Consider the following 24,670-nt stretch of genomic DNA (forward strand, 5'->3'; position numbering starts at 1 on the left):
ACATCAGCATTTTCCTGCCATCATGTTAATATTCAATATACTTTTCCTGTTAAATGTAAGCAGAAGTTTCAGACCTAGATTCTCTAGAGAAGGAAAGGTGTCACTTTTGTACTTACCTTTAACACAGTGATATCCCATGCAAAACTCTCAATGGCTTTGCTGAGCTTCCTTCCTTTCAAGCCTTCCTTTGTTCCCAGGTCATGAAGCTCTTCATGCAGTTCCATTCCTAACAATATATTTGGCACATGAACAAAGGACAAGACATTGAGGGAAATGCAGTTACATATTTAAACAACAACAACAACCCACATTTATGGGTTCACTGTGCCCCACAAGGATTTATATACACAGTATATGTACACCATCCTTCTCATGCCATCCAGATGTTTGGGGCTACAACTCTCATCAGACCCAGTCAGCAAAGTTGGTCAAAGTTCAGGGAAGATGTAATCCAAGACATTTTCCCCAGGCTGCATGTCGAAACAGGGATGGTTATGCAATCCTGTGGAATTGCAATTTCCACTGCGTTCAATGGAGCTCTTAGCAGAGGAAGCGTGCAGCCTTGCATACTAGCAAAATATATAATTCATTATAGCAACAAGGCATCCATGAATCATACTGTTTCCACATGGTCAATGAAGGCAAAAAGGTAAAGGACCCCTGGATGGTTAAGTCCAGCCAAAGGTGACTATGGGGTTGTGGCTCTCATCTTGCTTTCAGGCCGAGGGAGCCAGCGTTTGTCCACAGACAGCTTTCCAGGTCAGGTGGCCAGCATGACTAAACCGCTTCTGACACAACGGGACACCGTGACAGAAACCAGAGGAAACGCGGTTTACCTTCCCGCCACAGTGGTACCTATTTATCTACTTGCACTGGTGTGCATTTGAACTGCTAGGTAGGCAGGAGCTGGGACAGAGCAACAGGAGCTCACTCCATTGTGCGGATTTGAACCGCCAACCTTCTGATTGGCAAGCCAAGAGGCTCAGTGGTTTAGACCATGGCGCCACCCGTATGCCACATGGTCAAAGAGGTAGCAAGGGAATAGTGGCAAAAACAACAAACAAACATAACCACGGCAGGCAATGTTTCTCCAAGCCTCTTCTCAACTCCTCCTGAGAATATTCCAAAGGGAATTTGAGGAAGGATATCCCAGAGATGCTTACTGTTAACCATGAGCAGTAGCTTAACATTTAGTTCTGGTTCATACTCACTAAAGCATGCACCTCAAAGCAGTCCCTGGGCCACTACTGGAAGAGGCAGGCTCCTTGGGGCAATTTAGGTGAGCACAGTGGGGGAAACCGCACTCCCATACAAATGATTATTGCAACAGGGGGCTGCCTCTGAAGATGGCTCGGAAACTTCAGCTGGCGCAGAATTCAGTGGCCAGGATGCTTGCCGGGGCAAGATGGTTTGAGCATATAACACCAATCCATGGCTGACTGCACTGGATGCCAGTTAGTTTCCAGATCCAATTTGAAGTGCTGGTTTTGACCGATAAAGCTTTAAATGGCTCAGGACATCAATACTTCAAGCACTGCCTCTCCCCGTATGAACCAACCCAGACTCTGCAAAAAATCATCTGAGAACCTTCTTCATGTTCTCCTTCCACAAGAGGTGTGGAGGGTAGCAATACAAAAAAAGGGTCTTTTCTGCAGTGGCCCCCATTTGTGGAATGCTCTTCCCAGGGAGGCTCGCCTGGTATCATCATTAATAATAATAATAATAATAATAATAATAATAATAATAATAATAATTTATTATTTGTACCCCGCCCATCTGGCTGGGTTTCCCCAGCCACTCTGGGCGGCTTCCAACAAAGAAAAAAAATACACTAAAATGTCACATATTAAAAACTTCCCTGAACAGGGCTGCCTTCAGATGTCTTCTGAATGTCAGGTAGTTGTTTATCGCTTTGACATCTGATGGGAGGGCGTTCCACAGGGCGGGTGCCACTACCGAAAAGGCCCTCTGCCTGGTTCCCTGTAACTTGACCTCTCGTAGTGAGGGAACCGCCAGAAGGCCCTCGGAGCTGGACCTCAGTGTCCGGGCAGAACGATGGGGGTAGAGACGCTCCTTCAGATATACTGGACCAAGGCCGTTTAGGGCTTTAAAGGTCAGCACCAACACTTTGAATTGTGCTCGGAAACTTACTGGGAGCCAATGTAGGTCTTTCAAGACCGGTGTTATATGGTCTCGGCGGCCGCACCCAGTCACCAGTCTAGCTGCCGCATTCTGGATTAGTTGTAGTTTCCGGGTCACCTTCAAAGGTAGCCCCACGTAGAGCGCATTGCAGTAGTCCAAGCGGGAGATAACCAGAGCATGTACCACTCTGGCGAGACAGTCCGCAGGCAGATAGGGTCTCAGCCTACGTACCAGATGGAGCTGGTAAACAGCTGCCCTGGATACAGATTTGACCTGTGCCTCCATGGACAGCTGTGAGTCCAAAATGACTCCCAGGCTGCGCACCTGGTCCTTCAGGGGCACAGTTACCCCATTCAGGACCAGGGAATCCTCCACACCTGCCCGCCTCCTGTCCCCCAAAAACAGTACTTCTGTCTTGTCGGGATTCAACCTCAATCTGTTAGCCGCCATCCATCCTCCAACCGCCTCCAGGCACTCACACAGGACCTTCACCGCCTTCACTGGTTCTGATTTAAAAGAGAGGTAGAGCTGGGTATCATCCGCATACTGATGAACACCCAGCCCAAACCTCCTGATGATCTCTCCCAGTGGCTGCATGTAAATGTTGAAAAGCATGGGGGAGAGGACAGAGCCCTGAGGCACCCCACAAGTGAGGGCCCAGGGGTCTGAACACTCATCCCCCACCACCACTTTCTGAACACGGCCCAGGAGGAAGGAGCGGAACCACTGTATGACAGTGCCCCCAGCTCCCAGCCCCTCAAGACGGTCCAGAAGGATGTTATGGTCGATGGTATCAAACGCCGCTGAGAGATCCAGCAGAACTAGGAAACAGCTCTCACCTTTGTCCCTAGCCCGCCGGAGATCATCAACCAGTGCGACCAAGGCAGTTTCAGTCCCATGATGAGGCCTGAATCCCGACTGGAAGGGATCCAAATGGTCCGCTTCTTCCAGGCGTGCCTGGAGTTGTTCAGCAACCACTCGCTCAATCACCTTGCCCAAGAATGGAAGATTTGAGACTGGGCGATAATTGGCCATCGTGGCCGCATCTAAAGATGGTATTTTAAGAAGCGGTTTAATAACCGCCTCTTTCAGCGGGTCTGGGAAGGCTCCCTCACGGAGGGAAGCATTCACCACCCCACGAAGCCCATCGCCCAGTCCTTCCCGGCTAGCTTTTATAAGCCAGGATGGGCAAGGATCCAGGAGACAGGTGGTTGGCTTCACTCGTCCAAGCAGCCTGTCCACATCCTCGGAGGTAACAGGTTGGAATTGATCCCACACAACTTGACTAGACAGGACTCTAGCACTCTCCCGCCCCGGCCCTGCTCCCACGGTGGAGTCTACCTCTTCCCGAATCTGAGCGATTTTATCTGCAAAAAACTTTGCAAAATCATTGCAGGAGATCATGTGGCCCATACTGGGCCCCGATGTTGCAGGTGGTTCCGCTAAATTGTGAACCACCTGAAAAAGTCTCCTGCTGCTGTTTTCTGCAGATGCAATAGAGGCGGCGAAGAAGGTCTTCTTCGCCGTCGCTATCGCCACTTGGTAGGCTCGACGTTGAGCTCTAACCTGTGTCCGGTCAGATTCGGAATGGGTTATCCGCCACCGGCGCTCTAGCCGTCTCAACGATTGTTTCATTGCCCTCAGATCCGTGGAGAACCACGGGGTTATATATCTTTAGGCACCAGGCAAAAAACTTTCTCTAAAACCAAGCTTTTGGCCTTTATCTGTGGCCTTTTAGAAGTGGGTGGGAGGTGTTTAATGTATCTCCCCCTTGGTTTTAATGTACCTATGTGGAGTTTTTTGTCTGCCTGTCTGCCACTTTGGGTTGCCTTGGGCAAGATAAAGCAACTAACACATTTATTAAGTAAATAAATAATCCGGCCAAGGGAGTTATGGCCGCCCATCAATTCATATGATAAATACCTCATAAGAAGGTTGCACCTGTATGAGGAAATTGGTCTCAGTCCAATGTGTACTCCTATAGACCCCCTGTTTGTTACCGCATTTTTCTGTGTATAAGACGAGCTGGAGATTGTCAGCGGCTATTGGGCGTGTTATTGGTGGCTGTGGCAAGGGCTGGTGTTGATTGGATGTTGCTGCAGCAATTGGGCTGGTGACTGATGGCTCTTGTGACGCATGCGAGTGTCAGAACGGGTCAGATGAATGAGCGATTTTCTGCAATCCGCCCCCCCCCCAAAAAAAGCTCAACAACTCTGGGCAATCTCCCCCCCCCCCTTTTCTTAATTTGGAGATTTGGAGTCCCCCCCCAAAACAGGGGCATCTTATACGTGTTATACACAGAAAAATACGGTATTTCCTCTGCCATATGACAAGCCATGTTGGATCAGACCAAAGGCCCAACTAGTCTGCTCTCACAAGAACAGCATCCTCCCCACCTGAGATTCCCAGCAACTGGTAGGCAAAGGTATGCTGCCGTGGGAACGCTCCAGGTAGGGAATATGAGCATCTGTGAATAGGGCAACCAACTCTGGCTTGCATCCATAGACACATGCAGTGTATCTGGTAAAACAGAACACACTGGTGAAAAGGCACCAGAATTATCATGATGAAGATGTATAGCTCCAGTTAGCTGTGCTGCCGGCAATAACCCTGTGCACAGTAATGTGATTGTTCCTCTCAGAGAAAGAAATGTTTATTTATTTGTTTGCATGTTTTTGTACAAGTAGAGGACCTTGGACCTAGCTGCAAAGAATTAAATGCAGATAGGCTGTAGCAAAATAACACAATTACCTTAATTCGGCTGCGTCAGTGGAAAAAATATTGAATGCAGTTAAACCAATTCGAGCCTCAGTTATATGGGCTTCATCTCATTCAGTTGCTTTAGTAATATTAATCCAGTTACTAAATGGAATAAGCTCTGTTTAAACAAGGTTTTAACGAAGTAAGCAAGACTGTTACTGAGGTTTGTGCTGCTTTAACTAGATTACTTCTAAAATCAATTTAATTAAGCTGATGATAGTTTCTAATTGAGGTAATCTCTAAAACAGATGACATGCACGCACACACTCACAGAAGGAGCAAGGCTTTGGGTCATCTAGATACAACAGGCAGAACAAATCATTCACCACTTTGGTTTGAAAGTTGGCTCCCTACCCCCAAGTGAGAATCTTTGTTGTCAGATTCAAAAGCAGAGCTAAGAGATGCTCACAGAAAAAATTACCGTATTTTTTGCTCTATAAGACTCACTTTTTCCCTCCTAAAAAGTAAGGGGAAATGTGTGTGCGTCTTATGGAGCGAATGCAGGCTGCGCAGCTATCCCAGAAACTAGAACAGCAAGAGAGATAGCTGCTTTCGCTGCACAGCGATCCCTCTTGCTGTTCTGGCTTCTGAGATTTTTCTTGTTTTCCTCCTCCAAAAACTAGGTGCGTCTTATGGTCTGGTGCGTCTTATAGAGCGAAAAACACGGTACTTAGCCTGCTTGGCTCATACTACAGTAACACCATGGTTTGCCGTATTTAAATACCAATATGGTTTCAAAAAAAAATTTTTAACCAGTCTGTGTTAAGGAAAACTCCTCCTGTCCTTAAAACTTCAGCAAATGCCTTCTGCAGTTGCAGAGGGAAGGTACCTTAGTCCCACCCTGGGACCTTCAAGTGAAGAGTGGGCTATAAACATTTCAAATGAATGAATGAATGAATGAATGAATGAATGAATGAATGAATAGTATTGCTTGTGACCTAAGGCATTGGGTGTCATTGGGTGTGAGGCTGAGGGATTAGAGCAGGCATCCCCAAACTCGGCCCTCCAGCTGTTTTGGGACTACAACTCCCATCATTCCTAGCTAACAGGACCACTGGTCAGGGAAGATGGGAATTGTAGTCCCAAAACAGCTGGAGGGCCGAGTTTGGGGATGCCTGGATTAGAGAGCAATCCACAGAACCCTTTGGATTTTCCTCTATAACTCAGAACGTATGAAGTGAATGTGTACTACACCAGCTGTTAAACGCCAATCAGACTGCTATCCCACCCACCAAATTTATTATTCATTTATGAATCGCATTTAACACATGTCTCAAGGCGATTTTCAGTCATATCATATAAACGGAGAAAATTGTTTCAAAAACAGTACAAACACACACACACACACACACACACACACACACACAAACCTGAAAAGAGGTTTAGAAACAATGAAAATAAACACATTTTCTTCCAGCTGGAAAAATATCCAATTAAATTGGTTTTATTCTTATGATGCTCATATGTTTGAAATTTATGGATCACACAGCCGACCTTGTCTATTTTTTCTTCTTACAATCAATGATTTTGACAATGAAACTTTAAACAAATTGAATAAGGCGCTGTGATATGGATAGGATGCTTTAAGGCCGGAAGATGTTCTCTCTAGGATATCATACTTTGAGATTATAAGATGTTCTATGGGCTACTGTATAATATTATTGTGCACATGTTTCATTTTGGACTGCTGTTATTCTTGAATACAACCATCAATACACACTTCCCCAAGACAGATCATATAACCTACATCGTCTTGTGCTCTGCTTTGCTCCATGGGCTTTGAGTCTGGAGCAAGAAGATAAACTTGTATGGGAGATGTAGGTTATGAGCTGCCCTGGGAAACTTTGCACTGATGGCCATATTACGGCAGGGGTGGGGAACTGAATCCCGACAAAGAGCTGGATCCAGAACTGGCCCACCATGCGCAAGTGGAGCTTGTGCTTATGAAAAACCGCAGGCTGTTCATCTCAGCGTAATCACAAGTCACCCCCTTCCAGAAAGAATATCATACGTCAAATATCACACGTCAGGATGTATGGAGTTTACTGGAAGTAATTTTGATGTTTTCTTTTTTAACGTAAATTTGCCCAGAACTTGTGGCATTAGTTAAAAGCCTTGCTTTGTAAGCCCTCCCATTTGTAGACAAAGTGACAACCACCATAACCATTTACCAATCCTAGGATGCCTGTGTGACAAAAGCAATCCCGCACCCTGCCCACTTATTTTATGACTGTATTTTCTGCCATCATAAAAAGCGGTACCTTTCCGGACAATTAGTTCAATGCAAGGATAATGGATCAAACAGCCGTAGTTAAATGCTCCCGTCTCATTGATTTCAGTGAAAGAGACCTTAGTGCATGCTTGTAGGGAGGGCGGGGGCTTAAAATGCACAGCTTAAGTAGCTGCTTTTACACACTCGGATACTGTTTCAGAGGTTTTTCCTCCTGTACAACACAGTAGTACTTGGGGCACTGCTGTTCTCCTGGCTTCGGAGAGCAGCCCATCGCTGGCACTTCCCAGAGCGAGAAGGGGAATGGGGAGGTGTGGATTGCTCTTGCCAGTTGAGCAATGGCAAGAGTATCAGATTGGCTCGGCCATGCCGTGCCAGCACAGTCCTGAGCTCTCCATGCCACTTCCCCTCTGCTAAATTCCAGTGATGTGATGTGTTCTGAAACAAGGTGCGCAGCGCTGGTCCCCCACTACACCACCACAAGGGTCTCTAAAGTTACCACAGGAGCCCTGGGGGTATGGGAGCACTCGTGCCACCTTTCATGATGTGGAAAAACCTGCCCTGCCATTTTCCAAACGTTCCTTTTTAAACTCCTTTGGCATTTAATTTCTTGAATCCTCTGTGTCCCCTCTCAGTATTACAGACCATATCTGACCTGTTCAATGAGAGAGGGGTAGTGCTATGAATGGACAATCCCATGGGCATTCTGGTTGGTCACTGTGAGAAGATGATGTTGGACTAGCTTCCCAATAACAGCCTCCCCTATTATTATTATTATTATTATTATTATTATTATTATTATTATTATAGTGGCACCTCGGGTTACATACGCTTCAGGTTACATACGCTTCAGGTTACAGACTCTGCTAGCCCAGAATAGTACCTCGGGTTAAGAACTTTGCTTCAGGATGAGAACAGAAATCGTGCTCTGGCGGCACGACAGCAGCAGGAGGCCCCATTAGCTAAAGTGGGGCTTCAGGTTAAGAACAGTTTCAGGTTAAGAACGGACCTCCAGAACGAATTAAGTACTTAACCCGAGGTACCACTGTATTATTATTTGAATTTATACACCACCCTGTACCTGGAGGTCTCAGGGCGGTTCACAGAAAAGATCAACATAAAAACAACAATATATATATAATCAAAATAAAAACAACAACCCAATAACACCCCCACAAAAAGAGCAGCATTTTAAAAGGGTATAGGATGTCAATCAGATCAACCAAAGGCCTGGTTAAAAAGGAACGTTTTTCCTGGCACCTAAAGGTGTATAATGAAGGTGCCAGGCACACCTCCCTGGGGAGAGCATTCCACAGACGGGGAGCCACTGCAGAGAAGGCCCCGTTCTCGTGTTGCCACCCTCTGAACCTCTCGAGGAGGAGGCACACAAAGGAGGCCCTCAGAAGGTGATCTCAGGGTCCGGGAAGGTTCATATAGGAAGAGGCGGTCCTTGAGGTATTGCGGTCCTGAGCCGTTTAAGGCTTTATAGGTCAAAACCAGCACTTTGAATTGGGCCCCAAAACTAATTGATAGCCAGTGCAGTTGAACCCTAATCTTTGGACTACAACTCCCACCAGTCCCTATCAGCACAACCCTGCTCCCACCTCCTGCAGCAAGGAGGGATATTGTATCCTTAATGGGCAAGAGCTAGAATGGAAAAATATTTGGGATGATTATTGCCAAGGAAGTCTCTTGAGTATATTTAAAACTGAAAGAAGGTTACCTGCTTTCTGGCACTGAACTATCTTGTCGTAAACAGCATCTGACGTTTCTATAAGGAATCTGCTTTCTTGAATCATCTGTCAGGGAAAATAAAACAAGAAAAGTTGCTTTTATTAGCTTTGCCTCTCAGGCCAGAATCCCTATGTCGAAAAGCCCTTATTCGTTCACTCCTCTAAAACGCTCCCCATTTTGTAACAGAAAAAAATGATAAGGGAGATTCCATGAACAGTTTATGTCAATTAGGCATTATCTTGACAGGCAGGGGGAAATGCAAGATACAATGTCAGGAGGAAATGAAGGCAGGAGACAGACAATTACAAGCTTAAGGACATCAATGCCTTGGGTACTTCCAAATGAGCAAAGCTGTCTCTCTAGTTGCAATCATGCACACACTTAACTTTGGAGTTGTTTCACTGAAATCAGCAGGACTTCCACGTGAACCTCCATGGTGTTCAGCAATCAACTGCATCTTATCTCATTCATGATGCTGCCAAATGTGTCATCCAACTGTTAGGTGGCGCATTTGTGAGCATCAAGTGTAAGGTCTTTGTTGTTTAGTCGTTTAGTTGTGTCCGACTCTTCGTGACCCCATGGACCAGAGCACGCCAGGCACTCCTGTCTTCCATTGCCTCCCACAATTTGGTCAAACTCATGCTGGTAGCTTCGAGAACACTGTCCAACCATCTCGTCCTCTGTCGTCTCCTTCTCCTTGTGCCCTCCAAGGTAAGAGTCTAGGGCCCACCATTTCCCATTCCCACACAATGGATGAGGAATAAGGAGAGAGCCGACATGATGCTGTTTCCACCCAGCTCTCATTTAAAAGCAGGGACAACTGTGATTTTTATCACTGAGAAGACCCGGAGTGCAGAGCCTCCAAAGAATTTATCATAGGTAAATTTAAAAAAAAAAAAAATCAAGCTTCACAGTACTTCATGGGGGAGGGGGAGTCATGCTACACTTTGACTCCTTTTTAAATAATGCTGAATGGAAGCACCGGTACTGAGTTTGCATGGTGGGGAGGCACAAGATCTCAAATAACTGTGAATACCAAAAAACAAAACAAAAGTAACCCTTAAAGAATGTTTATTAAATTATGCAGTTAATGGGAGGGAAAGTGGACAGTGCACTCCTTTAAACATCTAAAAGGCATCCCCAATTCTTGCTTAGTGACATTCCATGCAAACACAACCCAGCAGACATCAAAGCCAAAGCAATGTGCATTGTGTGAAGTTTTACAACCCAAAGCCCAACACTTTCATAATGAGGAACTTTTACCCAGAGCAGACCTACTGAAAGGTTTTTCTGTGGCACCCAAAAGTTGACTACATATCTGTGTGTGTGTGTGTGTGTGTGTGTGTGTGTGTGTGTGTAGCTTAGATATAGATATAGATATAGATATAGATATAGATATAGATATAGATGATATAGATCGCCGAAGAATTGATGATTTTGAATTCTGGTGCTGGAGGAGACTCTTGAGAGTCCCATGGACTGCAAGAAGATCAAACCTATCCATTCTGAAGGAAATAAGCCCTGAGTGCTCACTGGAAGGACAGATCCTGAAGCTGAGGCTCCAATACTTTGGCCACCTCATGAGAAGAGAAGACTCCCTGGGAAAGACCCTGATGTTGGGAAAGATGGAGGGCACAAGGAGAAGGGGGCGACCGAGGATGAGATGGTTGGACAGTGTTCTCGAAGCTACAAACATGAGCCTGACCAAACTGCGGGAGGCAGTGGAAGACATGAGTGCCTGGCGTGCTCTGGTCCATGGGGTCACAAAGAGTCGGACACAACTAAACGACTAAACAACAACATACATATACATACATATAGACTCTCTCTCTCTCTTACAGGGTGGCATTCAATGTCACACTAATTTGATTGTTACATCACTGCAAGCATTTCTGCTTGCCAGACAAAACAATCTCCCTAGTACAGGGGTCAGAAGGAGAGGGGGGAAGCCCCATTAGGCTATCTTTCACTACTGCACTGTGTTAGTTGAATCCGGCCCATATATTTATTTATTGATTACTCCCACATACCCCTTGATGTGATTCTGTGATGTCGAAAGGTTTTTGTGACCCCTCCCCACCTCACCAATAATGTGTCCCTCTAAAAAATACCATACCCAACTTTTACACTTTGGCCCCCAAAAGGTGGCCCTCACTCCAAAAAAGATTTGCCGCACCTGCACTAGACCATTTAATCCAATGGTCTGTCGGCAAGACTGTATATGGGATTATTAAATAAAAACAAAGATCAGTTTACAGTTCAAGCATTTTGACTTAAGGTGACTTGTATATCCAGTTCTAAAAGCGGCATGGCAGCCATCAGTTGTGGGGCATATAGTTGTCAAGAGAAAGAAAAATGAGAATCAGACAAACGCTCTTTGTCTGTTTATACGGGATAAAGCCAATAAAACAAGCAGTTAATTGTTAGAAAGATAATTACTAAGGGTCTCTGAGCAACTGCATCTGCTTTGTGTGAAATATCGGAGCATTTCATGCACCACTGAACACACACTGCCACGTAGACGAATTTCCTTCAAAAATGTATTCACATGACTACTTTACAAATACACACAAATCTCAATCACTCAGAAAGTGTATTATAATGTATTTAGTGAGAAATTACACACACACACACACACACACACACACACACACTTGCAGTCCAATCCAATATGAGTTTTGCTCAGAAACAAAACCAATTTCTGTTGGTGTGGTTTACTTTCAAGCAAATACATCATTAGGCTACAGTTCTCTACATGCTATTTACAAGTCAGTCGACCCCACTGAACAATATGGGGCTAACTTCTGACTTAACCTGCACTGAATCAAGCTGCAAGATCCGTGGGTCACTGATTTTAAAGGACACCTATTAAAAGATTTACACCCTAACCCAGGTATCAATACCATCATTTCCATATTCAGGTACATGTCTCTTAAATTCAGGAATCAGGATTATTGGGTTGTTCTTGTTTTTATTTTGATTATGTATTTTCTGTTTTTATATTGTGATTTTATCCTGTGAATCACCCTGAGATCTGTGGATATAGGATGGTATACAAATCTTAATAATAATAATATTCCCCAGCCACTCTGGGTGGATTCCAACAAAGATTAAAAATACATTAAAATGTCACACATTAAAAACTTCCCTAAACAGGACTACCTTAAGTTGTCTTCTGAATGTCAGGTAATTTATCTCTTTGACATCTCATGGGAGGGCATTCCACAGGGTGGGCGCCACTACCGAGAAGGCCCTCTTCCTGGTTCCCTGTAGCTTTGCTTCTCGCAGTGAGGGAACCACCAGAAGGCCCTCGGTGCTGGACCTCAGTAATAATACCCACTAAAATCCTACCATATACTGGCTCAAGTTCCTAAGCCTAAGAACTACACAGCTAACCTCAAGAGCCAGTGCGAGCCAGTGGCAAGTTAGGGGCTCCGCAAAACGGCTTGGCTGAGGTGAGGGCAGCCATGCACTCCTCAGCCAAGCAGTTTATAGAAAAGGAGGGAGGAACAAGCTGTATCGGAGCCTGGCTGATGCAGCTAGATTCTCACTCTGTGCTGGCATGAGGGGCAGACTGCGATATATCGCTGATGAAACCGCCGCAGCTCTGAGTCCCTCTGTCTCCAGCAGCCAGCTGCAGGCGCTGGAGGGACTCAAGAGTGGTAACGGTTTCACTAGCGATATACCACTGAGTGAAACCACCATCACGGTCCTGGGCGATATATCAATATATCACCCAGGCCTACTCCCCAGGGAGAGTCGCATGTCGCCACCATTGAATATCTTTTTTAGCATCAGGCAAAAACATTTCTTTTCTGCTAGGCCTTTCCCTTTTAATTATCCGTGGCCTCCTTCAGTGAGTGGGACCTTTTAGTCCTGCCTTTTGAAAAGATGAATGCGTTTTAGATTTTCCTCTTTTTTATTATTATTATTATCCTGGTTAAATTTATGTTTAATTGATTTATTGTTGTAAGTCACTTTGAGTTTGTTTTGTTAAAAAAGTGATTAATAAGTTCAATTGATTAATTAACTAATTATGCTATCTTCTCACACATCTATTGCCCCATTTGTGTACTAACATGGTTATCTGGCGCTTCTAGCAACTGGGGGGGAAATACTTATTTCCAAGTGGAAAACATTAAATCCATTTTGTATCCTACAATATATAACAGGACAGATACCAATACAGACCAGTGGTTGTCAAGAGGCTCCTCTATCCTCTTTGGGAAAGGTAGAAGATGCTACACAGAGAAAGGCATTGATCTTCTTAAAAGGCTTGGTGCTGATGTTTATTTTTATATAAATTCATTATAAACAAACAAACAAATAAAGTTGAGTTTGGGGAAACACAAGGCATAAGCCAATATGAAAATCTCTGAGAAACAAAGGTGGCTCATGTTATTTCCAATATAAACCAGATAACAACAACCAAAAAAAACCACACCATACCAGGTCGTATGCCGCTAGAACCTTCTTCTGCACATCCGTCAATGTCCCTAAAGGTTCTAGGTAGGGGAAGTTGTCTTTCATACAGAGGGCCACTGAGGGAACATTGTCGCTGTTCATAAGGCGTGAGGACAAGGTCAAAATGCACTGCTTCAGATTGGTAATTGGTGGGAGTCCACAAAGCTCTTTAAGAGACACAATTGCATTCTGTTGAGGAAAATAAAAGCATCAGTTTATACTTACGGCAGGGAATCATTCCAATTTATTTTATAGAGCTAACTGTGACTGTAATGAGGAACACTGGACTCTTTAGAACAGCGATGGCCAACTTTTTTGGCCTGAGGATTACACTGAAGGTTCACCACCTATTTGAGGACCGTATGCTAGTGGTGGGTGTGTCAGAAGCGGATTTAGAGCAGCACAACTGGTTCTCCCACACAGGCACCTAATCTAATGCCTCCGACCCAAAACTTAGTAACCACTTGCTTTGAGAAGGAGGCATGAGGGCTCTGACAGGGTCCTAGAGTCCACCCACCTCTTTCCCAAAGCCTAGTTAGTGCTTGCCCAGTTTTGGGAAGGACGCAGGGAGGGCTCAAGAACGGTGCCAGAGCCTCGTGCCTTCTTCCCAAAAACCAGCACCTCACTCACCCAGTTTTGGGAAGGTGGCACAAGGGCCGGGGGGGGGGGTGTCAAATTTTGTACATTACAGCAGCTTCATAAGCTTCCCGTGGAAGTGTATTTCTGTAAATACGTGAAGTGGTTCTTAGAGACAGGGCTGATGCCAGGTTTGAGGGGACCTGCTATTGTGTCCTAGTGAGCCCCCCCCCCCCATGCTCTGCTGAGTGGGGCAGCAACATGCTACCCAGCTTGCCAAAAGAATGCCAGGTGAGAAACTGCCATCTTAATTTCCCCAGGAAGCCTCTCATCCGACATCAGAGCCCAGAGAAATGAAAATCACAGCGGTTGCAACTTAATCACTTGGTGCTTCTCTTTTGAATGCTGGAAACTTTTTAAACAGGAAGCCGTAAGCAGGAGCTGAGGGCCCTCTGAGAACCATGGGCTCCACCATTTCTGTAAACCTATCAGATGCTGATTTCAAGCCTGCTTAGGGATCTCGAGAAGATTTCAAGGCTTCATTTTCTTCAAGAACATGCAATAGACTGAGCTCTATTTTATTCTATTTTTATCAGCATTCAAGTTTGCTTTTTTTCTTAATGAACTGTCTCCTAAAATGTGTGCTCATATGAATGAGCCTTAAAATATTTCTCTTGTGTTTCTTTTTAAGCCAAAAATAGAAAGGTATCTGCTTGATTTTCCTGAAATGCTCAAAACTAGAGTCAGGGTATATTTAATGTCTCATTGAATAGTAATGTGTGCCCGGTATTTTTAACCTATATTTTCAGGCTATAGTTAAAGGCAGAAGACTTGTCAGCATTCAATAAAGGGCACAAGCTTCCATCATGGCACAGCTGCATCCTCTGACTGACACATTGCATAAGGAGTCAGTTTACAAGTCATACCAGAAGACTACATACACAAATGAAAACCAATTTTCCGTTTTAAGCAGGCATTAAGCAAACCTGGGGGACTCAGGTGGCGCTGTGGTCTAAACCACTGAGCCTCTTGGGCTTGCCGATCAGAAGGTTGGCAGTTCAAATCCCCGCAACAGGGTGAGCTCCTGTTGCTTGGTCCCAGCTCCTGCCACCCTAGCAGTTCGAAAGCATGTCAAAGTGCAAGTATATAAATAGGTACTGCTCCGGCGGGAAGGTAAATGGTGTTTCCATGCGCTGTTCTGGTTTTGTTGTTCCGTTGCACCAGAAGCGGCTTAGTTATGCTGGCCACGTGACCCAGAAAACTGTCTGCGGACAAATGACGGCTCCCTCGGCCTGTAAAGCGAGATGAGCGCCGCAACCCCAGAGTCGTCTGCGACTGGACTTAACTGTCAGGGGTCCTTTACCTTTTAAGGAAACCTGGGATATATACACCTTGGTATGCTAGCACCCAAGAAGCCTATAGGAGAAGCCATTTATTTCCTTCAGGGAACTCTTCCAGAAAGCTGGACATTATATATGCCCTATCAGTTCCTTTTCATGCACTGAGAAAGATAGCTCCGAAAAAGTACTGAGGAAAAGAGGTGCAACTCTCTCCCAGATCTCGCTCACCCCTACTGGGCATGGAGCCACAACACTAGCTTCCTGGAAGTGGGGTTGCTTCCACTTACCAGGAGAGAAAGAGGTGAGTTTCCCCAGCACTGTATCCACCTTGCCTCTTAATCCCTCCCCCCATAAGCAGCAGCACCCCACTCCCAGGAAGCAAGGGAATGAACAAACCAATCAAATGTTCAACATTACACCAGTAGACTCTCTCCCATGCACAAGGGAACTGAAGGATGCTGTGTGATGCAGTATGAACCTTGTAGCAACCTAATTTAAATTATTATCCATTACATATGTGTTTAGTCACCGCCTAAACACTTGAGAGAGCAGTACATGTGAAAAGGATCTAGGAGTCTTGGTTGACCACAAACTTGACATGAGCCAACAGTGTGACGCGGCAGCTAAAAAAGCCAATGCAATTCTGGGCTGCATCAATAGGAGTATAGCATCTAGATCAAGGGAAGTAATAGTGCCACTGTATTCTGCTCTGGTCAGACCTCACCTGGAGTACTGTGTCCAGTTCTGGGCACCACAGTTCAAGAAGGACACTGACAAACTGGAGCGTGTCCAGAGGAAGGCAACCAAAATGGTCAAAGGCCTGGAAACGATGCCTTATGAGGAACGGCTAAGGGAGCTGGGCATGTTTAGCCTGGAGAAGAGGAGGTTAAGGGGTGATATGATAGCCATGTTCAAATATATAAAAGGATGTCATATAGAGGAGGGAGAAAGGTTGTTTTCTGCTGCTCCAGAGAAGCGGACACGGAGCAATGGATCCAAACTACAAGAAAGAAGATTCCACCTAAACATTAGGAAGAACTTCCTGACAGTAAGAGCCGTTCGACAGTGGAATTGGCTGCCAAGGAGTGTGGTGGAGTCCCCTTCTTTGGAGGTCTTTAAGCAGAGGCTTGACAACCATATGTCAGGAGTGCTCTGATGGTGTTTCCTGCTTGGCAGGGGGTTGGACTCGATGGCCCTTGTGGTCTATTCCAACTCTATGATTCTATGATTCTAAACCTCTTCGGCTGCCACAAACCATTTTGTTGCTTATCAAGTTCAGCAGTGGCAGATTTGGAGAGAGTACAAAATTCCATTACAGACACTGCGTTGCTCCAAAGGCCACCTGAATCCCATCAATCCCAAATTATACAAATTGGCACTGAACCTGCATTCTGCTACATACCATTGTAATCCAAGTAGGATAGAAAATGAATGGAACATCTGTGTGTATGAAAGTAATTATAGTCTATAAAAGTGAAAGAGCAACTCTCCATCATTTGGCTATACTAACATTTCTCGTTTTGAGTAGGGCTTTTTTCTCTCTTTTTCTGTACAAGCATATTTACAAACCAGTTCCCAACAGGAATTTACAAAAACACCGCTTTTAGATATAATTAAATCAGCTGCTCTCTCCATCTTCTGACAGACGGCAAAGGGTGTTGTCATCTAAATGCATATTGCAACCTCATTCATTTTTGTGCTAAATGTAATTTGTCTTTAAGGTGTTTCAATAGCAAGATCTGTATTTTCTCACCACTTGCTTATACATTATGGTAAGGATAAAACTGTTTGCATGAATTGTAGACATGTACTTTCACATGATTAAAAAAGTTCCATGTCTGCGATTCAACCCTTCTTCTTTAAAACATGTTGAAAAGAAGGATGCAGCGGCGGGGGGCATACCAAGTTTTATAGAACAAATGAATTAATCTTTTATGGGGAACTTTAAACCCTTTGTAGTACCTACATCAATATACTTTATTTTTCCTGGTGGAAAATTTTGATTTATTGAAGACCATTCCTATTAACAGAAGAAAGTAGACTACTAGTCCTGTAACATTTCATGAAACAGACATTGAAACTCTGACTTCTAACTTCTTTCAGTGCCAAATCTGGTGCACACAAGAATGCTGTTCTTAGTGTGCAGGGACTACAATGGATTTTAGCATGTTTTTGGTACTGGGCTGCGCCATCAAGACAAGTTTGTTTGCACTTGCATCTGGTTTCTTCAATCCTTCTTCGGGGGGGGGGGGGAGAAAGAAGAGAAGGTCATAGGAATCTGGCATTTATGTGTACAGATGCACGGCCTGAGTCACAGCTGATGACAGTATGTGCAGTGGGGGCAGGCATGCAATCTGACTGCCTTGCCACCTCTGGAAGATCCCTCTTGAAGCAACCTTCCTCAATCTGCTGTCCTACAGATGTTTCAGCTACAACTCCCTTCAACCTCAACAAGCATGGCCAACAATCAGGGATGGTGGGAGCTGTAGTATACCAAAAGGCTGTTGAAGAGAAATCCAGAAGAACAAGGATAGCATGGTGGAAGTTGGGAACTTCAGCTTAAAAGGGATGCAGAGGACATCCTAACATAAGGTGCAGCTCATTGACACTTGAGAGGTAGGGTCTTGGGGACTGTGCATTCAACAACACTGAAAGAATACAATTTAAGTGAGCTACAACATTATTTACTAATAGGGTGTTGCATCACTTGCGATAAGATCCCCCATTATGAAAATATCATTAGCAGTTCTTTTGACTTAAATAGTTGATTAAATCAAGTTCTAAAACAAATGAAAAGAATGAAATGGTACGTTTCATTACCTGCATATTTTCCCGCATGTCAGTTGCCTCTCTTAATGGATGTATCGCTGGTTTGAAGATGTCATCTACAATCTTAAGACTTGTATTCCGCAGCATGGTATAGTCTCTTGTTTTCATCCCTATTCTTGCGGTCAGGCTGCGTTTATGGGCCTTCCCTCCACCGCTTCGGTTAGTTATTGCAATGTGCACAAAAAGCGTAACATGCTCCATAAGGTCTCCAACAAAGGAGCGCAAAGGTATGTGCCGATAGCCTGGCTGTATACATTCTAGGGGGATAGCGCATTGGCCTATGAACTCATCTCCAATGTAATCATCATCCAGCACAACAAAACGGATCATTGCAAGCTCTGGTAGGTTTATCTCAAACTCAAAGCTCTCGTCAAAAATGGGGTTATCACTGTTTTGCTGAACAGTTTTAGTTCTCTGTTCTGTACAGTCTGCAGGAATGCCATGGACTTCTAGGAACACATAAGGATCTATGACATCCCCCTTGGCGCAGGCTCCTTTTGGCTTTGGAAAGTTCTGCCCACTGATGATTTTGACATGCAGAACTTGAGGAGAGGCCCCTGGAACTATGCCCTTTGTATTCGCACTGAAATAAGAAACTTCTTCTCGCATAACAGAAGGTCGAAGAACATAACCGCATCCTCCGTTTTGTAGAAACCAACCAGTATGTAAATCCATCATTGGCCCTGGCGTTTGATAATTCATGGCCACTATCTGGCAACCACAGTTCCAAAAATCCTGCGGATTTAAGTTGCTGGAATCTATTCTCATGGCACTAGGGTATATTCGAGACAGAAATTTCTTATTGTAATTTACAAAGTTCTCCGGACACTCATTTGCAATTCTGCTAGCATCTGCTTCACTAAAGGAACAGATTTCCCAGTAATTCTGACTTTTCATTGAGTGCTCAAAATCTTTGAATCTGACAGCTCTGCATACAGATACCAGGTCAGACAGCTCCTTGCATAACCAAGTCATCTTGGGCGTCTCCACAGACACTTCAGACATTCTTCGAGATATTTCAGCTTCTTCGTCTTCATCACTGACTTCTCCCTCTAATAAATCCTCACCATCAGGCAGTTTCTTCCCTTTGATGATAATCTTCATTTTCAGTTTCTCTGGAGATGGAAGGTAGGCTTCTGACTGCGGTGGCATATCAGTATAGAGCCTGTTTTTAAAAATCTTCTTCATCTGTTCAACCATAACCTTCTGCTGCTGTATGGAGCAGTAGTTTCCCAAGCAAAGAATAAGAGGGTACTGTGATGAAACAAAGGCAAATTTGTTGATCACCTCAATGACACATTGAAAAGATAGAGGTGACGTCATGCTGTTACGATTGCAGATGATGGGCTCCTTATCTGGACCATCACACACATCCAGTTCAATACATCGACAGCTCATCTTCAGTGCCCTGACATAGCCATTAATATCAGCTGGCCCTCGCACCTGGTCTTCTATTAGGTAAGTATTGTGAGATGAATTGATATAGTAATGTGATAAAGGCTGGGTCATATCTTGGACAACATTTTTATGTGCAGGGTCAAAAATATCACATTCTGGGGACAGCAAATACTGAGTAAATCCATCAATTGCCAGAAAACCCTGCAACCGCCCTTCCTCTGAAAATTCATACCTTTGAATAATATCAAGACACATTTCTTCAGTTGCTTGTGCCACCCCTTGCTCAGCTTCTAAAAAAAGCATGAGGTCATTGACATCTAAGTATTCTTTGTTTTTAGATATTTGCACCAGCAAAAAATAAACTTCGGGTCTAGTGCAAAGCTCAATGTATGCTTCACAAAATTCCTCTTTTGTTACACGGGTCGTTAGCTTCTCTTTGCTTCTCTGGATTTCCTTAAATTTTAACCTGATCTTTGACTCCTTTAAGGCAGGGTTCAGCTGCTTTATTAATTCTACAGCTGTGTCTTCCAACATGATCCCATTACCATCGACATCTGCGGCTTCAAACACAGACTTTAGCCATGCAAAACGTGGAGTGTCCTGGCTACCTTCTATCAAATCCAGGCACTGTTTGGCACGGGAAACCAGGTACCTCAAACCTGACACCCAAATGTTGGTCACGTCTGCTGAATTGGCAACGAGATCCAGTGACTCATAATTCTCCCCATGAATTATAGAGAAGGCACAGTCTTCGGAAATTTGATCTGCTAGCCCATTGTTTCTGAATGTTTCTGTGTTTTTCCCTAACCGGACCTCTTTCACAGCGGAAATTTCGAGTTTGGCCTTGTCAGGATCTTTCTTAGATGGTTCCCAGCGAAGCGCTTGTGAGTCAGTGTCCAGGGTAAAAAAACGATTATAAATACGGGAGTTTGGCCGGACTTTCTTCAGTTCACAACCAGCCTGCATGAAGCTGATACAGTCGTTGGCACTGCTTATTTTCTTTTCCGATGGCATGCTGCTGAAGGACACTGTTTTCTTGCGTCCACATTTTTGATTTGCAGGATCCTGCAACACAATTTAAAAAACAAAACACAATGAATGCCCTTCAGATCAAATGGTAGGTAGAGAAATGACATGTTAAGTATAATGGTCATTACCACGCTCAACAAGTGACTGACTAAATAACATTCATCCATTAAACTGCACATGGGCTGGTATAAACTATTTTGCAAGAGGTGAATGACAAGATGATCCTTTACCCCTCAACAGAAGCTCATATAGGATTGCTATATGTCTGGATTTTCCTGAATACAACTGGAATACTGCAGTCAGCAGCAGTGTCTGGGCAGAAATTGAGAAAATGTCCGGTAAAATCCAGACGTATGACAACCCATGTTGGCAGTGCCATTTTTGCCGTATTTCCATAAAAATAGCTCAAAAATGGCAATTTTACCCAAAAAAACTCAATAACTATGGGCAAAACTAAAAGAAGCTCAACAACTTTGGCAGAAAAAAGAAAAGCTCAACAACTTTTTTGTCATGATTCACTGTTTGAAATATGGCAACCCTAGTCTGGCACATGCTCCTACTTCAACACTGGCCATTGGACAGTGTTCTTCACCACACTTGAGAGCAGAGAACTGGTTAGAGGGATGTGTGCAGAACACACACAGCCCAGCGCTTTTAACACCTTGATATTACTCTCCCTACACTCTTCACATTTTCTGCCTCAAGCAGCTACCACACTCTGCCCAACAGGAAGGCCGGCTGTGGCATGACTGCCATCAAGTACATAAAAAACAAAGAGTCTTGGGGCAATTTAAAGACTAACAGTTTTTTTTGTAGCATAACTATCAGCACAACAGCAATCAAAGGGGCAGAGTTAAATAAAGGTGATCAAGGCAAAAACCAACATTATCAAACCACTTTAATTCTGCTCTGCATCCTGAAGGATGAACAAAAGAAAACCACAAAATTATAACCACTGTATAAAATGCTGGTTCACATTTGTTACATGACATATATATTTATTCTCATTTCCGTGGCCCAGCCACAATCCATTCTACACAGAAGTTTGTCCATACCAGTGCTTTTTTCGGGGGGTGGGGTGCAGGGGTATGCATACCACTAAACATTTTGCGAATCTTTGTACTTTTGTTCATTTACTGTATTTATTTTTCCGGATTTGAACTATAAAATGGTGATTTTCTTGAGTCAAAATGAGAGTACTCCTAAACATTTTTTTAGAGAAAAAAGCACTGGTCCATACCACTGCTGACCCACAACTCTAATCTCCATCGACATGCAAAGCTTTTTTTTTTTTTTAAGTTACAAGGATATTTAAATAGAAGTGGAATCAAAGCAATTCTACTGAACCAACCAACAATAATAGAAAGTAAGAGTAAAGAGAGTCCAGTTGTCATTTCAAAATCCAGTAATGTGGGCGTCAATGACCCACAACAAATTCCCCCTTGAAACACACAATGGCCCCCATAAAATATGACTTCTATGTAGGCACTGGGTAGCATATCAGTCTATTGTGCAAGACCAGGCAAGTCCCGGCTTTAGAACTCATCTATTAACAGTCTCTGAGTAACAGAGTTTTGAGAATGCTCAGCAGATATGGAACCTTTAGAGGTAGTGGTTTGCCTGAAGATGTTGCTGGACTCCCAACTCCCATCAACCGCAACACATGGCCAATGGTCAGGGAGGATAGGGGCTGCAGCTCCAAACACCTGGAGGCTTACAATCCTTCTCCCCCAATGTAAAATCTTCCCGCTTTCAAATGGTTAATCAGAAAATAAACACCTGAGAAATGTTAAAGCATTGTGAGAATCCACTGACTTTGACACAGGAGTTTTACTATGTGTCAACAAGGCCTACTTTCAGAAGCCAAAAACACCATAACCAGACACTGGAGAGACCTGTCAGGAGTAAGCATAGACCAATGGTACCAAATAGTATGGGAAACAGCCCTACTAGAAAAATTAACCAATAAACTGAAACTGACACGGGGACAAACAGAAGAAGATGCCTTCACCCCGGTATGGCTCCCCTTTATCACATACACAGCCCAACAAGACAATGACAATAATCCACCAACAGCATACAAATCAATATAGCTAACCTGATCCAAAACACCCACCCACCTCACTCACACACGAAAACAAAGATCACCACAGCCAGTCACAAACAATCAACCACACCCTAGGCCAACCCCAACCTCTCTCACCACCAAAGAAACACAAGTGAACAGCACAAGCAACGCTGACACCAGACCCTACATACATTAAGCATAACAGAAACATCGCCACCCGACCCCACCCCCACCCATCTTCCCTCCCTCCACCCCCCTTTTTTCCCTTTTTTCTTTCTTCTCCCCCTAATGTCTCAACAAATGAAACGGATTTGTAAAAATGTTACATGGGAAAAATGAGACTTTACACTTACTTCTGTAAAACAAGAAAATTGTAATAATTAATTTTTTTAAAAAAAGGCCTCAGACAGAATGGCACAGACAGATTAGAGAAGGAAAGAGAGAACCAGTCAGTGCGAGTAAAATGAATGTGTAGAAGTACGCACAGAGCTTGAAGACCTAAGTATGAATGAGACAGAAAGAGCAGAGGCAAGCAGGAACAGATCCAAGGGGCAAAACAACTGTGTGCTCAAACTCCAGGTCTTCTCACTCATCGATTCCCTTACACGCATCCTGAGCCCATATACTCATCCCAACCCCTCAATTCCTGTCTTGCCTCTTTCTCCAGTGATATGCCTTCGGCAGGAAGAGTCAGGAATTGTGATGGTGTGTTTCCGATCATGGAAGGAACGGTCAAAAATTGTGACGACGTGCCTCCATACTGGTCAGCAGAAGCAGCCAAAGACTGTGACGATGTGCCTCCATACTGGTCAGCAGTGGCAACGGGCTGTGGCACTGAGTCCTGAGACTGGGTATGAGCAGTCACAGACTGTGAGGATGCGCCTCCAGATGAGGCAGGAACAGCCACAGACTGCGTCGATTGGCTGCAAGCAGCTACAGATTGTGAGGATGAGCCTCCAGGTGGGGGAAGAACAGCTACAGACAGGGATGATGTGGCTCCAGACAGGGTAGTAGCAGCTATAGACTGTGATGATGTGCCTTCAGGAGGGGTAGGAGCAGCCACAGACTGTGACGACGAGCCCCCGGATGGGGTAGGAGAGTCCACAGATTGTGATGATGAGCTGCTAGAATGGATACAAGCAGTCAACGCTTTCAGAGGACTCAACATTTAAGCACCTTGCTGTTGTGTTCCCTGGCAACCTGGGTGGGCAAAATGGCATATCTGCCTTGCCTTCCCATTGGTCAGAACTTAAGGCCAGCCAATCAAGCACAAAAAGAACACTCGGTACCCAGCCAGAAGCGGATAGAATTCATGGCTGCAGCTTTAATGCAGCTAGGTAATTTGTTTAAATATTTGTAACACACACTTCAGCACCTTGCGGACACCCCTCAAGATAACTTACAAAACCCAGTTAACTAAACAAGAGTGCCAAACCGAAAACTAGAATTGGATTTTATCCTAGACTGTACATTCTAGTGGAAAGAATTCTGACTTAGTAGATTCTGAGATGAAACTAGATGAATGTTTAAAATACAAAGTATGCCCTGCCCACTTTGGCTACTATTGAGGAAGGGAGCACTATTTGGAATCAGAGAACAGACATCATTATCCTCCACCCTTTCATTCGTAATTTGAGCACTGAATCAGAGGAAAATGGGAGACTATGAATGAATGGATGTGAATGTGAAAGGATCTTCCTTTTAAAATACATGGAACTGGTGTATAATGGCTTCACTAACCCATACCAGACAGAACTTTTGCAGCTGAATTCTGATTTAATTGGCACTTCCAAATCATCTTTACAGGCAGTCCCATGTAAAATTCATTACAGTAGCCCAATCACATTGTAGCTAGAGGAAGTCCTGGTCTAACGTGACAAATGCTGTATGTGTTTCAACACACCTCATCTTCTTTTCAGCTCACAATCAAGTCCAATGGTAATCAAAGTGTGTCCATATGTCCTACTCTACAGAGGACGGCCATCTATTTGAAGAGCTCTCCAGTCCAAGTCCTAAAGCGGAAACAGGGAAGGGAAAACAGGGGCCTTGAAGTTGCCTATTAACAGTTAGCACCCGGAACTGTGGTAACTTTGCAGGCAC

At 44.3% G+C, this 24,670-nt stretch overlaps 1 protein-coding gene across 2 annotated transcripts in view; it reads right to left on the bottom strand.

The window, feature by feature from the left end:
- PLCL1 (phospholipase C like 1 (inactive)) overlaps positions 1 to 24,670 on the bottom strand; it is a 187,814-nt gene that overhangs the window by 24,662 nt on the left and 138,482 nt on the right. For both annotated transcript variants that reach the window (XM_077917791.1, XM_028751623.2), the window contains exons 2-5: positions 18,067 to 20,538; positions 13,316 to 13,519; positions 8,856 to 8,931; positions 117 to 226 (exon numbers count right to left, since the gene is read on the bottom strand). In XM_077917791.1, coding sequence (XP_077773917.1) covers positions 117 to 226; positions 8,856 to 8,931; positions 13,316 to 13,519; positions 18,067 to 20,538 — 2,862 coding nt within the window. The remainder of the gene's footprint in view (positions 1 to 116; positions 227 to 8,855; positions 8,932 to 13,315; positions 13,520 to 18,066; positions 20,539 to 24,670) is intronic.

Source organism: Podarcis muralis, chromosome 1 (assembly GCF_964188315.1).
Source record: "Podarcis muralis chromosome 1, rPodMur119.hap1.1, whole genome shotgun sequence".
Taxonomy (NCBI): Eukaryota; Metazoa; Chordata; class Lepidosauria; order Squamata; family Lacertidae; genus Podarcis; species Podarcis muralis.